We start from the raw sequence: 17,836 nt of genomic DNA, 5'->3' as shown, positions 1-17,836 counted from the left end.
AAATCTTGCATTGTACTGCTGCCGCAAAATATATTTCATTATATATGTCTGATAATAAATCTGATTTTGACTAGCTTAATGTACCTATGCATGGGTTGATATAGCTGGATGACTTGGAAGTTCTTCCCACAGTATCTCAATACCTTGGACAATTATAAGCCAACACCCATACCAATAAGCCGGCAGGGAGAAAGAGGGCTGTGCAGAGCTTGGGGATCTGTACTTTGGGGGCTGGTGTGGTGGGATTTTAGCAGTAAGAGAGTGGGGTGAGGGTGCAGAGAACTGTGTGTGGGGGAGAGGCTGGGCAGGCAGTGGGGTACAAGAACTGTGGGTCTATTTTTGGGCCTGTCTCTGCCCAGAGAGGAGTGATAGAATCACAGAGGAGGGTAATTAGCCCAAACCTGCCAGTCAAGGAGCTCTCCAGCCCAATCCCACCTTCCAGCTCTGGGTATGTGACCCTGTAACTCGCGGGTCCTCGACGTCCATTGTAGGCGGGATCTGGTGCACCACTCCCAAACATCACCCACAGTGAATCCCTCTCCATCTCCCCGCCCATCTGCTTATTGCCTTTTTATCCTCTGCTCAGGAATTAGGTGTTTCCTGTATGCGCATCCTGTTAATTATGTCTCTACCAGACACTTCCATAGGAAAAAAACACTCGTTTAGCCAATCCTTTCTCAAAGCTGGAATTTCCCACATCCATCGCCTGTGCACCTTCTCCACTACGGACAGTGTCCGGCACTGAATGCAGTACTCACCCTGGTGTGATATACAGCTGTAGCATGCCCTGCTCCTGGTGTCTGTACCAGGGTTAATAATATTTCCAAGCATGAACTGATCTAACCTGTTACCTTGATTCACAACTCCACTCTCTTCTACCCTCATTCCCACCTTCTCACCTCCTGTCCCATCTGGTGTTCACTGACAGCTGCCTGTCCTGTCCTGTCCCCACAGTGTACCAATTGATCAGCAGCGAAGCCCTGGACTTTGAAGAGGAGCATCTCAGCAAACGGGCCCGTCAGAGTCATGACGACAATGGGTAGGGAACTGCACCTATTTTGATGCCTGTGCCACAAGGGGTCTCCCCAGTCCAGGTCTCTCAGAATCCTGTACCCATCTGCTCCCTTCAGCCTCCCCTGTGGCTGGAATTCAAGCACTTGATTCACTAGTCTACAAGGCGAAGGATGAGGAGCTGGTAAGTGGGATTAATACAGATGGGTGCCAAGGTCAGCAGCAACACGGTGGGCTGAGACTGGTTTCTGGAGGGTCTGCCTTGGTGTGTGAGGTGCTCATTCTGGAGTTGTCTCTGTGAGTCTCCTTGGACACACAGTTTATGCATTTACAGGTTTATTGCAGGAACTGACCAAGATTCCCTTAATAGCACCTTCCACTCACCTACATGACCCCTGCCAGCTGGAAGCAGCGTTGGAAACACCACCCTCCCAAGCTACATCCTGTCCTGGGTAGTGCAGTTCCACAGGGCCTACTCTGTGCTGTATCACTAAATAAATCACAGTTCCTTCAGTGCCATCAGTTCAAAATCCTGGACAGCACTGTCGTTGTACCCATACCACAATGACTGCAGTCACCACTGCCTTCTGAAGGATTTTGTGGGGAGGGGGGGGGGTTGTTGGGAATTAAATGCTGGCTCAGCCTCCAAAGCCACGTCCCTTAAATGAATATTGACAAATGTGAATGGTGTTTTACCAAATTCTTCATTTGCTTTCTTTTCATTGCACAGTCTATGCTGTTCCTGCCTTCGGTGTGTGTGATGGAATGGAGGGTGCTGTGTTGAGTCTTGTGGCATGGAAGCAGGTCCTTCAGATCACATTGAGTAGTTATTTGCACTTAACCTATTTGCCAGCACTTCAGAGTACCGACCTCCACCCACCCCTTCTCAGGACAGTGGGTTTCCGGGTTTCAACCACCCTCTGGAAGAAATAAACCTTCCTCAGCTCCCAGTAAACTAACTTGTCTTTATCTTAAATCTGTTGTCTAGTTCCAGAGTTCTGTGCCATAGGGAAATGATTCCCACTTTCTCCCCCATCTTTGACCCTCATAATGTTACACACATATTGTGTTCTCCGACTGCTTCGCACCAAGCTCCAAGCCTCTTCCACTGCAAGGAAAACAAACCCAGCCTCTCCAGTCTCCCCTCAGAACTGAAGTAGCTCCACCCCAGGAAACACCCTGGTGAATTTTGTCTGCACCCTTAACATCCTTTCCCGTCAGGCCATTCGGAGTTACAAGCGGGCTCTGCTTTTGCAGACATCCATGAAGCGATTTGACCTATAAGTTGAAAATTACTGAAAAAAATCCTGATGTGCTCACCATGGGATTGCAGTGAGTGGCTGCTAAGGTGCAAGAGACCGATTTTATAAAGAATGGTGGGGGGGAGAGAACAAACTAGTTCTGTTAGTAGGAACAGAAGTGTGTACATAGATCAGTCTTTGGGATTTAATAATACTATGGGAATTTCCCCGTATGTAGGGGTTGGGTTTTGTAAGCATTTTGAAATTTTCTTGTAAGTTTTCAAAAAGTCAGATGTTTGTAAGCTGGGGGCAGTCTGCAGTGTGCTGACCAGGATTGTGCACAATACTTGAGCCGTTGTCTGACCAGTGCTTTATAAGGTTCCATATAATCTCCCTGTTCATATATTCATTGCCCTGGCTATGAAGGCAGGTGTCCTGATGCCACCTTATCGACCTGTACTACCTTCAGAAAACCTAGCATTTGTACAGCAAGGTTCGGCTGTTTCTCAATACTCCTTGGAGGCTGATTATTCAGTGTATTTGCCCTTCCAAAATGCACCACCTCTCCTTTCCAGGATCAAACTCCACCTGCGTCACTCTGCCCATGTTATCAACTGATCAATACCATCCTGTAGCTTGACCATCGTCCTCACAACCAACACCACCAATTTTCATCCAGTTTGTTTACTCATTATTATTGGTACACACATCCGGATCATTCATGTTTGCAACAACCAGCAAGGATCCATTTCCGATCCCCATGATACACCAGTGGCCACAACAAGCTTCCAATCACAATGACAACCTTCTACCATCATTATCATTATTATGTGCCATCATATGAAGCAAGCAATCATGGTTTTTGACCATAATTTTCCTTGGCAAATTTTTCTACAGAAGTGCCTTCTTCTGGGCAGTGTCTTTACAAGACAGGTGACCCCAGCTATTGTCAATACTGGTGATATGCACCACCTGCTCCCATGGCTTCAACGTGACCCTGATCGGGGGCTAAGCAGGTGCTACACCTTGCACAAGGTGGTTTGCAGGCTAGTGGAGGGAAAGAGCGCCTTACACCTCATTTGGTAGAGATGCATCTCCACCCTGCCACTCAATTGTTTTGTTACCTCTTGGAAAAATACAATCCAGTCGGCCAAATGGGATCTCATCCTAACTATGCCAGGCTGACAACTTTTGATTAACCACTGCCTTTCCAAGTATAAATTAATCCTGTCCCCCAGGACTTTTTTTTCCAATAACTGAGATTAGACTCTCAGATGTTTATTTACCAGTCGTGTCTTTCCTGCCCTTCTTGAATGACGTTTGCTGTCCTCCTGCCATTTGGCACTTTACACGTGCCCTATTAAGAATTAAGTATCTCTGTCAAAGTCCCAGAAGCATTTCCTTCATCCACAGTAGCCTGAAATTCATCTCAACAGGCCCTGGGGATTTATCCGCCTTTTAACAAGTTAAAATATCTTACATTTGTAATGCTAACACATTCCAGAATTTGACTGTCTCCTCCCTGAATTATCCAATCACATTGTCTTTCTCCTTGGTGAATACAAATGATAAGTGTTCATTAAAGACTTCACCCATGTCCTGAGGCTTCATATGTAGATTATCCAATTTGTCCCAAATGGACCTTACTCTTTCCCTAGTTACCCTCTTGAACTGTAAGCTAATAAAAAAACTTTAGCACTTCCCTTAATCTTCTCTGCCAGTGATATTTGTGCCCTCTCATTGTTATTTAAAATGCTCTTTGTACCATCCTTTCCCTTGCATATTCCTCACTCCTGAAGTGCCTCTCCCTCTTTGAATGATCTCGTCAGTTATTGACCTACTTGAAAGTAGTTGCTCCCAGTAAACTTTTTAACAGGTCCTGTCTTTTAACATTGAAATTGTCCTTCCTCTAATTCAGGACTTCTGAACTAACTTTACCCCAGTCCATAATTGCTCCTGAATTTGGGAGTTTTCAATCTGAAAAATATTCTCACGGACCTGCTGAGCTTTGCTCCCAAAGATGAGAGTCATACAAACATTTATCATGGAAACTGGCCCTTCAACCCTATTGGTCCACCTTCATCAAAATTCCCCATCTGAGCTTGTCCCATTTGCCCCCATTTAGTCCATATCACTCTAAAATCTTTGTATCCGTCCAAGTAACTGTTACTAGTGTACCTGCCTCAACAATTCCTCTGCAGCTCATTACGCATACTGACCTCCCTCTGGGTGAAAGGCTTGCCTATTAAGTTCCTATAAATCTTTCCCTTCTCTCTTGAAACCTATGCCCTCTAGCTCTTAATTCCTCAACCCTGGGGGGAAAAGATTATGCATTCACCCTACTTTACCCATCATGTTTCATACACCTCTGTGATCTCCTGTGCTTCAATCTGCAGAGTCTCTCCAGTACTGTCCTATCTGCAGTTAGAATAGCTTTGTACTGACTCAGGTTCTGTTGCATTTTAAAAATCCCAACCTGTCTAATCATTCCACACCAAGGTCAAGCCAGTTAATGTTAAAGTTGTAATCCATTACCTCAATATCCGCATTACTCTTGTACCTCTGGCTTTCTATATCTCTGCTCCTTTATCTTTGGCTGACTGTTAGGACATCTAAACACAAAGTACACTGCAGATGCTGTGGTTAAATCAACACATACGAACAAGCTGGATGAACTCAGCAGGTCGAGCAGCATCTGTTGAAACCAGCAGTCAACGTTTCAGGCCGAGACCCTTCGTCAGGACTGAAGAAGGAGGGGGCAGGGGCCCTATAAAGAAGGTGGGGGGGAGGGTGGAAGGTGCCAGGTGAAAAACCAATCAGTGGAAAGATCAAGGGGTTCCCACCGACTTCAACTCTGCTTCACATTCCCATTCGGATATGTCCATACACGGCCTCCTCTGCTGCCATGATGAGGCCAAACTCAGGTTGGAGGAGCAACACCTCATAATATCGTCTGGGTAGTCTCCAGCCCCTTGGCATGAAAACTGAATTCTCCAACTTCCGGTAATTCCCTCCCTCTCCCTTCCCCCATCCCACTTTCACTCTGCCTCCTCTTCTAGCTGCCTATCACCTCTCTCATGATTCTGCCTTCAACTACTACCCATAGTGCTTTCCCCTTACATTCCTTCTTCACCTCTCCGGCCTATCCCCTCCCTGCTTCCCCTCCCCCACCCTTTGATCTTTCCTCTGATTGGTTTTTCACCTGGCACCTTCCACCCTCCCCCCACCTTCTTTATAGGGCCCCTGCCCCCTCCTTCAGCCCTGACGAAGGGTCTTGGCCGGAGACGTTGACTGCTCGTTTCAACGGATGCTGCCCAACCTGCTGAGTTCATCCAGCTTGTTTGTACGTGTTGTTAAGACATCTGTAGTACACTCCCAAGAAAGTGATTGCACCCTTCTGAAGAAACTGTCTCTTGGAAGAATTCAGCAGGTGAAGCATCTGTAAGATGAAAGGAATTGGCCAGATGCAGGGTTTCAACCTGAAGTATCAACAATTCTTTTCCCTCTTGGTGTTGCTGCTTGACCTGTTGAGTTCTTCCAGCAGGTTCTTTGTTGCTTCAGATCCTAGCATATGCAGTTTCTTGTGTCTCTGTTTATAGAGAGATAGAGCACTACAGCATAGAAACAGGCTCTTTGGCCAATCTAGTCCATTCTTTTTGTAACCCATTCCCTTCAATCTACATCTGGACCAAAGTCCTCCATACCTTTCTCTTCCATGTCCAATCCATACTTCTCTGAAATGTTACAGTTGAACCTGCATCGTCTGAGTGAAGTTCCCTCTCAAATTCCCCTCAGCTACTTCACTTTTCATATGAAACCCGTGACCTCTAGTTCTAGTCTCATTATTGCCTGAGAGGCAAAAGTCTGTATGCATTCACCCTGTCTAGATCCCTGAAGATTTTGTATACCTCTGTAAGATCTCCACTCATTCTCTTTCACTTCAGGGAATAAAGTCCTAACCCATTCAACCTGTCACTGTAACTCAAGTCCTCAATTCCTGGCAATAACTGTAAATTTTCTCTGCACTTGTCAAGCTTATTGATATCTCCTCTCGGAGGGTGACCAGAGATGCACAGAGTGCTCCAAATGGGGCCTCACCAACTTCTTGCACATCCTCCAGCATCTCAACTCCTGTACTCATGCCCTGATTTACAAAGGCCAATATGCCAAAAGCTGTATTTACAACCCAATCTACCTGTGAATTATGGATCCTGTATTCCTAGGCCCTTTTATTCTACCATGTATCTCGGTGACCCGCCATTCAGTGTGCAAGTCTTTTCCAGGTTTGTCTTCCCAAAGTGCAACATTTGCCTGCGTTAAGTTTCATCTGCCATTTTCAGCCCATTTTTCCAGCTGGTCCAGATTACTTGTAAGGTTTGATAGCCTTTTTCACTATGCCCCCAGTCTAGGTGTGATCCGCAAATTTGTTGATCCAGTTTACTGTGTTATCATCCAAATACCCTCAGTGGCCAATTCATTAGGTTCATTTGTTGTTCAGACCAAACATCAGAATGGCGAGTGTGATCTAAATGACTTTGACTGTGGATCTCAGAAGCTGCTAATTTCTACACACAACAGTCTAGAGCTTATAAACAATGGTGTGTAAGAGCAGAAACTATCCTGTGAGCAGCAGTTCTGTGGGCAAAAACTTCTTGTTAATGAGAGAGGTCACAGGAGAATGGCCAGATTGCTTCACGCTGACAGGAAGACGACGGTAACTCAAGTAAGCACACACTACAACAGTGATGTGCAGGAGAGTACCTTTGAACATGAACCTTGAAGTGGATGGGCCTCAGCAGCCACTTTATTAGATACAGGAGGATCTGAGTACAGATGATAAAACACCAATGGACCCAGCACTGATCGCTGAGGCACAGTACCAGTCACAAGCCTCCAATCAGTGAGTTAGCCATCTACTGCCACTCTGCCTTCTCACACTAAGCCAATGTGAATTCAGTTAACTGCATCCTGGATATCAAGTGACTTGACCATCTGAACCAGTCTCCCATGCAGCACTTTGTCAAAGCTGAAGAACCTTGGGGAATATCCTTCCTCATTCCCACAGTAATGATCAATACTGGCATGCCACCTTCTCTCTGGCATCCTGTGTCATGCATGAAGATTGTCTACTTTGGGATATGTTTGCCATTCCTTCAACTATGTCTATGTGCTAACAATAATGTGATAGCTACTTGTGTCTTCTGGGCAAATTAATTTTACTTGTACTATTTCTACTGCCTGCCAAAAACTATCCATTAACCATGTTCTATTTCCTGCCAAGCTAGTTAAACTGTCCCCAGCCCAGGATGTGGTGCTGCTGTGGTTCAGATACAACCCATCTAGCTTGTACAATTCTCACCTTCCCCACTTAACCTACCTTTAGCCACGTGTTCATCTCACCAATCCCCCCCATTCCTCCACTCACTGGCACATCAACGTAATCTCGAGATCTCAGCCCTTGGAGGTCTTGCTCGTTAGTCTGTGACCCGGCTCATGTTTATGGAACTTAGTCCCCCTTTAACCTGTGTGGACCCCGACTTCAGGTTGTTTTTCTCAATTTTTATTTTAGGAACTCCTTGCCATTATTAGAGGCAGATAGACAGGGTGATGAACAAGGTATTTGGCATGCTGGCCTTCACCAGTCAGGGTGTGGAATGTTACGTTGCAGTTGCAGAGGGCATTGCTGAAGTTTCACTTGGAGTATTATGCAATAAGCTAGAAATTGTGCAGAAAAGATTTTGCAGGCTGTTGCCTTGACTTGGGAGTCTGAATTATAAGGAAAAGTTGTGTCGACTCGCTCTTCATTCCCTGGAATCTAGGAGATTGGGAGGGAACAGGCAGGGATATGTAAGATTATGAGGGGCAGAGACAGGGTGAAAACACACACTTTTTGTGCTTAAAAACAAGAGGACACAAGTTCAAGATCAGAGGCAAATGATTTAAAGGGGTCACCAGTGACAGCTTCTTCATACACAGGGTGGTGTGTATTTGGGATGAGCTGCTAGAAATAGTAGTTGAGGCAGACACATCAGTGATAAAAGGTGTCTGGAAAAGTAAATGAATAGCAGAGGTTTTGAGGCTATGCCCAAAGGTGGATTTAGTTCACTGGGCAACACAATGGGCATGGTTAAGTTGGGCAGAGGGGCCCATGCTGTGTGACTCCAGGACTCAGTTCTGTGACTGTGATACCCTTGACCCTCACACTAGGGAATTAGCACACTCTCCTGGGTACACATCTGCCTGTCTTCCCCTCACATTGAATCTTCTGCCACTCTGCACCATTTTTCAGAGCAGGCAGGCAGTCTCGGCACAAGATGCACACCGAGGTTTCTCTGACTACCTGCCCGATTCTCTTCTGTGTCTGGTGTCGCCTGTTTCTTCTTTGACTGCCTTTCTCAGCCTCACGGGTGTTTTGAATTTAGGCTCAAGCTCCAAAACCCAGCACTGACCCAGTACTGGAGTAGGGTGTGCACCTCTCATCAGCAAACTGGGGCTTGGGTGAAAGCACAGGAGTGGTTCACCAAGATGTTGCTTGGTGAAAGAGTTAGCTAAAAGGACAGGTTGCAGACAAAACTGGATTATTTGTTCTGGATCGTCGGAGGCTGAGGGAAGATCTGATGGAACTTTACAAACATTACAAAAAGCTTAGAATTGACAGTCTTTTTCTCAGACAGGAAGTGTCAAGTTCCAGAGGGCATGTCTTTAAGGGAGGGGGGAGATGTTAAAGGATATTTACGAGACTTTTTTTTAAAAATAAGAGGTGTAGGTACTTGCAATGTACTGCTCAGGAACGTGGTGGAGGCAAGTACAGTATCAGTGTTTAAGAGGGACATTTGAACAGGTAGGGAATGCAGACAACTGGGAATAGTTTTGACTGGCGAATGACAACACAGACAAAGTGGGATGAAGGGATGCTTATCTGGGACAGATTAAAGGCACTGCCCTAAGATTCCATCATCCAGTCCTCAAACAGAGATTCAAATTGGGAAGGCCCCCTTAAATTGTAGTCCAGTCTTTGTTTTCACACCTTATTTAGTCAAACTGGGACTTGTATTATGAATGGTAGGGCACTAGGGAGCGTAATGGAACAGAGGGAGCTCGGACTGCAAGTGTATCACAGGTATACAGGATGGTGTAAAAGGTGTTTAGCACACTGGCCTCCAACAAGGCATTGAGTGTAGGAGTTGGGACATTGATGTTGCAGTTGTTTAGGTTGTTGGTGAGGTCACACTTGGAGTACAATATATAGTTTTGGTCACCCTATTATCTAAAAGGTGTGAAACTGGAATGAGTGCAGAAAAGATTTACAAAGAAATTGCCAGGAGTAGAGGGCCTGCGATTGGGAGAGGCTGGCCAGACCAAGTCTTTATTTTTAGAACATAGGAGAATGTTGGGTGACTTTTAGAGAAATGTGTAAAATTGTGAGAGGCACAGATACGGTGACAAGTAATAGTCTTTTCATCAGGATAGAGGAGTACAAAACTGGGGGGGGGAATATATTCAGACTGGAGCAAAAATTTAAAAGGGATCTGAGGGGCAACCTTTTCAAACAGACGGTGGTGAGTATATGGAATGAGCAGCCAGAGGAAATGGCTCAGGCAGGTACAATAGTATAATTTAAGAACCACTCTGATAGGGCGATAGATGGAGAGAGATGTGGGCCCAACACAGGAAATTAGGAAGACATCATAGTTGACATGGATTTGTTGGGCTGAAGACCCTGTATCTGTGCTGCTTTTTTTAAAAGAAGAAAGTATTCCTCCCCAAGTGTCTACCCAACTGGTGTCAATGCCTCCCCGTCCACCCAAGGTCCATGGTAAGATGCTATGGACCTTCCTCACTCCCAATCCAGATCCATCCACAGTGAGAAACCCATCCTGGACTCTGCAATTTTCCGACCCACAACAGGGCTGCAGTGAATGCAATCTCACTTGGCTTTGGGCCACAGGCAATTGGGACAGATCTATTTGGGGCCAGGTCATTGGGCATATTTAAAGTGGAGGATGATAGGTTCTTGAATAGAAGGGTGTCAGTGGTCATGGGGAGAAGAAAGGAGTATGGGGTTGAGAGGGATAATAAACCAGCCATGGTGGGATGACAGACCATACTCGATGGGCCAAATAGCCCAATTCTGCTTCTGTGCCTTGTGACCCACTGCTGTTTATTTATTACAGCTTGGCTTTCAACACCATCATCCCCTCAGGCCAGTCAACAAGCTTCAAAACCTGGGCCTTTGTACCTGAATCCTGGACTTAGGAGACTCAATGGAAGTCACGTCTCCTCCTCACTGACAGTCAACATGGATGCACCGGAAGTATATGTGCTTAGTCCATTGCTCTACTCTCTGTACACTTATGTCTGTGTAGCTAGTCCACTGCTCTGCACTACTCTGCACGTGTAACTGTGTAGCTAGGCACATCACAGATGCAGACCCAGTGCATCACTGTTGGGAAAACCTCAGATGGTGATGAGTTAGAGATTGGCTGGCTAAATGATGCAGCAACAACCTTGCACTCAATATCTTCAAGACCAAGGAAGTAACTTCCACTCTCCACAGTGACACTAATTCAGAATCAGGTTTATTATCACCGGCATGTGTTGTGGAATTTGTTAACTTAGCAGCAGCAATTCAATGCAACACATAATAATATAGAAAAAATAAGTAGTTCAATTACAGCATAATATGTATATTGAATAGTTGAAAAATAGTGTGAAACAGAAATTATACACACAAACACACACAGTGCCTATTAAAAAGCATTCTTCCACTTGGAAGTTTTCATGTTTTATTATTTTACAGTATTAACTCATGGTGGATTTAATTTGGCTTTTTTGACACTGATCAACAGAAAAGATTTTTTGTGTCAAGATGATAACAGAGTTCTATAAATAAGTGAAAATCTACAGGTGCTGAAAATCCAAGCACACAAAATGCTGGAGGAACTCAGCAGGCCAGGCAGCACCTAGGGAAAATACAGTTGACGTTTTGAGCCGAGACCCTTCAGCAGGACTGAGAGTCTCGGCCTGAAACGGCGACTGTACACTGTCATAATGCTGCTGAGTTTTGTGTGTATTGTACAAATTGGTCTTAATTTATTACAATTATTAAAAGCAATAATTTATTGCATGATTACTCATCCCCCTTCAAGTCAATATTTACTAGATGCATCTTTAGCAGCAATTTCAGCCTTGAGTCTGTGTGGATAGGTCTCTATCAGCTTTCCACATCTGAACACTGCCATTTCCCCCCATTCTTTACAAAGCTGCTCAAGCTCTGTCAGATTGCGGGGGGCTCATGAGTGAACAGCCCTTTTCAAGTCCAGCCATAAGTTCTCATTTGGATTGAGCTCTGGACTCTGACTTGGCCACTCCAGGACATTAATTTAACTTTGTTGTTTTTAAGCCATTCCTTTGTAGCTTTGGCTTTATGCCTGAGGTCATTGTCTTGCTGCAAAACAAATCTTCTCCCAAGTCGCAGTTCTCTTGCAGACTGCATCAGGATTTCCCTGTATTTTGCTGTTTTAATTTTACCCTCTACCCTCACAAGCCTTCCAGGACCTGCTTCAATGAAGTATCCCCACAGTGTGATGTAGCCACCACCATGCTTCACGGTAGGGATGGTGTGTTGCCAAACATAGCATTTAATCTGATGGCCAAAAAGCTCAGACCATAGAACCATCTTCCATCTGACATGCCTGCTGGCAAACTCTAGCCAAGATTTCATGTGAGTTTTTTTTTCAACAGTGGCTTTCTCTTTGCCACTCTCCCATAAAGCTGTGACTAATTAAGCACCTGGGCAACAGCTGTATGTACAGTCTCTCCCATCTCAGCCACTGAAGCTTGTAACTCCTCCAGGGTCGACGTAGGTCTCTTGGTGGCCTCCCTAACTCGTCCCCTTCTTACACAGTCACTCAGATTTTCAGGACAGCCTGCTAGACAGATTTACAGGTGTGCCATATTCTTTCCATTTCTTAATGATTGACTCAACTGTACTCCAAGGGATATTCAGTGACTTGGAAATTTCCTTGTATCCATCTCCTGACTTGTGCTTTTCAATAACCTTTTCATGGAGTTGCTTGAACTGTTATTTTGTGTTCGTGGGGTAGTTTTGTCAGGATACTGACTCACCAGCTGTTGGACCTTCCAGACACAGGTGTATTTTTACTACAATCAATTGAAACACCTTAACTGCACATGGTGATCTCCATTTAACTAATTACACAAATTCTTAAACCAACTGGCTGCACCAGTGATGATTTGATGTGTCATATTGAAGAATGGTGAATACTTAAGCAATCAATTATTTTGTGTTTCATATTTGTAATTAATTTAGATCACTTTGTACAGGTTTGTTTTCACTTTGACACAAAAGAATTTAGGAATCAGATTGTAGTGGGGAAGAAGCTGTTTCTGAATTGCTGACTGTGTGCCTTCAGGCTTTTGTACCTCCTTCCTGATGGTAACAATGGCATGTCCTGGGTAATGGGAGTTCTTAATAATGGAAGCCACCTTTCTGAGGCACCGCTCCTTGAAAATGTCTTGGATACTATGGAGGCTAGTACCCAAGGTGGAGCTGACTAATTTTACACGTTTCTGTAGCTTCTTTCGGTCCTGTGCAGCTACCCCCCCCCCCCCCCCAAACCAGACAGTGATGCAGCCTGTCAGAATGCTCTCCATGGTACATCTATAGATGTTTTTGAGTGTTTTAGTGACAAACCGAATCTCCTCAAACCCCTAGTGAAATATAGCCGCTCTCTTGCCTTCGTTATAACTGCATCAATATGTTGGGACCAGGTTAAATCCTCAGAGATCTTGACACTGAGGAACTTGAAATTGTTCAGCCTTTCCACTTCTGATCCCTCTGTGAGGATTGATCCATGTTCACTAATCCTACCCTTTCTGAAGTCCACAGTCAGCTCTTTGGTCTTGCTGACATTGAGTGCAAGGTTATTACTGCAACACCACTCAACTAGCTGATTTATCTCGCTCTGTATGCTCTCTCATCACCACCTGAAATTCTACCAACAATGTTTGTATCATAAGCAAATTTATAGATGGTATTTGAGTTATGCCTAGCCACACAGTCATGGGTATATAGAGAGTAGAGCAGTGGGCTAAGCACACACCCCTGAGGTGTGCCAGTGTTGATTGTCAGTGAGGAGGAGATGTTATCACCAATCCGCACAGATGTGGCCTTCCGGTTAGGAAATTGAGGATCCAATTGCAGAGGGAGGTAGAGGCTCAGGTTCTGTAGTTTATTGATTTGTGTCATGGAAATGATTATATTAAACAATGAACAGCATCCTGACGTAGGGATTTGTATTGGCCAGGTGATCCGAGCCCGTGTGAAGAGCCATTGAGATTGTCTGCTGCAGATAGGGAAATTGCTGAGGCAGGAGTTGATTCTAACCATGGCCAGCCTCTCAAAGTATTTCATCATCATAAATGTGATTGCTACGAACGGCATTCATTTTGATGTCATCCATAAGCTTACTGACCATACCAACTAAATTCTCATCCAAGCTGTTAATATACATAACCTCTCACTGGGGCTCGTATAGGGACTCGGCTTGTTAGCTGACTCTGCTAACAGCCATTTGATTCAGGGATGAGAAGGCCACCTTTCATAAATAATATAGGGCACCTTCCTTTGTGTCCTGCTCCGCAGCTCCCGCCAAAAATACCCCAAACCAGACCACTGTTGTCGTGGTTTCTTGAAACAATCAGGAGACGCAGAAGGTTCTTCGAGAAGTTTAAGCCTTTATTTGCAAACAAAAGCTGAGACAATTAATGAGTGTGTCACTAATTGTCCGCCGAGCATACCCCGTCTCCTATCTCAGTTACATTAGCATACCCCGTCTCCTATCTCAGTTACATTAGCATACCCCGTCTCCTATCTCAGTTACATTAGCATACCCCGTCTCCTATCTCAGTTACATTAGCATACCCCGTCTCCTATCTCAGTTACATTAACATACCCCGTCTCCTATCTCAGTTACATTAGCATACCCCGTCTCCTATCTCAGTTACATTAGCATACCCCGTCTCCTATCTCAGTTACATTAGCATACCCCGTCTCCTATCTCAGTTACATTAACATACCCCGTCTCCTATCTCAGTTACATTAGCATACCCCGTCTCCTATCTCAGTTACATTAGCATACCCCGTCTCCTATCTCAGTTACATTAGCATACCCCGTCTCCTATCTCAGTTACATTAGCATACCCCGTCTCCTATCTCAGTTACATTAGCATACCCCGTCTCCTATCTCAGTTACATTAACATACCCCGTCTCCTATCTCAGTTACATTAGCATACCCCGTCTCCTATCTCAGTTACATTAGCATACCCCGTCTCCTATCTCAGTTACATTAGCATACCCCGTCTCCTATCTCAGTTACATTAGCATACCCCGTCTCCTATCTCAGTTACATTAGCATACCCCGTCTCCTATCTCAGTTACATTAGCATACCCCGTCTCCTATCTCAGTTACATTAGCATACCCCGTCTCCTATCTCAGTTACATTAGCATACCCCGTCTCCTATCTCAGTTACATTAGCATACCCCGTCTCCTATCTCAGTTACCCTATCCGCTTGCAACGCTTATCACCAGCACATTAGCTTCTCTGTTCGCCACCAATATTTCTGCTCAGTAGCCCATACTTGCTCTAGTCTGCTCCCTGGAACACGTGTCCCCCTTCCCGGCCTTGACTGGTCCCCATACCATCACACCACTCCATGATCCCATCTACCACCATTATCTCTACATGCTTACTTTCACTGTTAACTACATTCTCAAAGCACTGATGTGTTCAGTAGTACAGAGACAATACAGGGATTACATTCTGGCTAATAAGTTGGATATATAGTAAATATAAGGCTGGTTTTTCACTGTCAGCTACTTTCTTAAGGCACTGATGCGTTCAATAGTACAGAGACAATACAGAGATTTCATTCTGGCTAATAAGTTAGATACATAGTAAATATAAGGCTGGTTACATACACAGCAAACAATGCAACTTTATTCTCCAATACTGTGCATCACAAATCTCTCACTACCTAGCTCTCTCTCGAACCCCGATCCCACCGTCCTGATTGGCTGACACAACGTTGCTAAGTTGAACAACTTGGCTTCTTATCTTCGGCCTAAACCAAAACATACTATCAGCATAATACACTGCTTTTGCAGAAAACTGCTAAAACGGAATACCCACAGCATACCAGTAGAAACCTTAATCAGGACATTACTTATAGATAATGAGCAACAGTGGGCCCAGCACCATTCACTGCAACAAACCGCTGGTCACAGACCTCTTGTCTGGGTAACAACACTCTATAGTCACCCTCTGACTTCTATCACCAAGCCAATTTTGCATCCAAACAGTAGTCCTGTCTGCCTTCTAGATTAGCTTCCTGTGTAGCACCTTGTCAAAGGCCTTGCTAAAGTCCATGTAGATGATTCTGCCCTCATCAGTCTGACTCCTGGAGTGTGTGTTGGGGCGGTGAGGAGGGAACATCACTCTGTGTCTGACCCTGGGAGTGTGTGATAGGGGAGGGAACATCACTCTGTGTCTGACCCTGGGAGTGTGTGATAGGGGAGGGAACATCACTCTGTGTCTGACCCCTGGAGTGTGTGATAGGGGAGGGAACATCACTCTGTGTCTGACCCCTGGAGTGTGTGATAGGGGAGGGAACATCACTCTGTGTCTGACCCCTGGAGTATGTGATAGGGGAGGGAACATCACTCTGTGTCTGACCCTGGGAGTGTGTGATAGGGGAGGGAACATCACTCTGTGTCTGACCCTGGGAGTGTGTGATAGGGGAGGGAACATCACTCTGTGTCTGACCCCTGGAGTGTGTGATAGGGGAGGGAACATCACTCTGTGTCTGACCCCTGGAGTGTGTGATAGGGGAGGGAACATCACTCTGTGTCTGACCCTGGGAGTGTGTGATAGGGGAGGGAACATCACTCTGTGTCTGACCCCTGGAGTGTGTGATAGGGGAGGGAACATCACTCTGTGTCTGACCCTGGGAGTGTGTGATAGGGGAGGGAACATCACTCTGTGTCTGACCCCTGGAGTGTGTGATAGGGGAGGGAACATCACTCTGTGTCTGACCCCTGGAGTGTGTGATAGGGGAGGGAACATCACTCTGTGTCTGACCCCTGGAGTGTGTGATAGGGGAGGGAACATCACTCTGTGTCTGACCCTGGGAGTGTGTGATGGGGGAGGGAACATCACTCTGTGTCTGACCCTGGGAGTGTGTGATAGGGGAGGGAACATCACTCTGTGTCTGACCCCTGGAGTATGTGATAGGGGAGGGAACATCACTCTGTGTCTGACCCTGGGAGTGTGTGATAGGGGAGGGAACATCACTCTGTGTCTGACCCTGGGAGTGTGTGATGGGGGAGGGAACATCACTCTGTGTCTGACCCTGGGAGTGTGTGATAGGGGAGGGAACATCACTCTGTGTCTGACCCTGGGAGTGTGTGATAGGGGAGGGAACATCACTCTGTGTCTGACCCTGGGAGTGTGTGATGGGGGAGGGAACATCACTCTGTGTCTGACCCTGGGAGTGTGTGATAGGGGAGGGAACATCACTCTGTGTCTGACCCTGGGAGTGTGTGATGGGGGAGGGAACATCACTCTGTGTCTGACCCTGGGAGTGTGTGATAGGGGAGGGAACATCACTCTGTGTCTGACCCTGGGAGTGTGTGATGGGGGAGGGAACATCACTCTGTGTCTGACCCTGGGAGTGTGTGATAGGGGAGGGAACATCACTCTGTGTCTGACCCCTGGAGTGTGTGATAGGGGAGGGAACATCACTCTGTGTCTGACCCCTGGAGTGTGTGATAGGGGAGGGAACATCACTCTGTGTCTGACCCCTGGAGTGTGTGATAGGGGAGGGAACATCACTCTGTGTCTGACCCCTGGAGTGTGTGATAGGGGAGGGAACATCACTCTGTGTCTGACCCCTGGAGTGTGTGATAGGGGAGGGAACATCACTCTGTGTCTGACCCCTGGAGTGTGTGATAGGGGAGGGAACATCACTCTGTGTCTGACCCCTGGAGTGTGTGATAGGGGAGGGAACATCACTCTGTGTCTGACCCTGGGAGTGTGTGATGGGGCGGTGAGGAGGGAACATCACTCTGTGTCTGACCCTGGGAGTGTGTGCTGGGGGGAGTTCACTCTGTGTCTGACCCCTGGAGTGTGTGATGGGGCGGTGAGGAGGGAACATCACTCTGTGTCTGACCCTGGGAGTGTGTGTTGGGGCGGTGAGGAGGGAACATCACTCTGTGTCTGACCCCTGGAGTGTGTGATGGGGCGGTGAGGAGGGAACATCACTCTGTGTCTGACCCCTGGAGTGTGTGATGGGGCGGTGAGGAGGGAACATCACTCTGTGTCTGACCCCTGGAGTGTGTGATGGGGCGGTGAGGAGGGAACATCACTCTGTGTCTGACCCCTGGAGTGTGTGATGGGGCGGTGAGGAGGGAACATCACTCTGTGTCTGACCCCTGGAGTGTGTGATGGGGCGGTGAGGAGGGAACATCACTCTGTGTCTGACCCCTGGTGTCTGTACAT

The 17,836-nt window shown here is 46.2% G+C and overlaps 1 protein-coding gene across 3 annotated transcripts in view; it reads left to right on the top strand.

Annotated features, from left to right (window-relative positions):
* nvl (nuclear VCP like) overlaps nucleotides 1–17,836 on the top strand; it is a 64,010-nt gene that overhangs the window by 18,357 nt on the left and 27,817 nt on the right. For 2 of the 3 annotated variants that reach the window (XM_073056225.1, XM_073056224.1), the window contains exon 5: nucleotides 955–1,039. In XM_073056225.1, coding sequence (XP_072912326.1) covers nucleotides 955–1,039 — 85 coding nt within the window. Of the gene's footprint in view, nucleotides 1–954; nucleotides 1,040–13,377; nucleotides 13,486–17,836 lie in introns of those variants that run through there. The other variant, XM_073056226.1, reaches the window with a different exon arrangement.

This window comes from Hemitrygon akajei, chromosome 9 (genome assembly GCF_048418815.1).
Source record: "Hemitrygon akajei chromosome 9, sHemAka1.3, whole genome shotgun sequence".
NCBI lineage: Eukaryota > Metazoa > Chordata > Chondrichthyes > Myliobatiformes > Dasyatidae > Hemitrygon > Hemitrygon akajei.
This window is presented reverse-complemented; position numbering and strand designations above follow the sequence as displayed.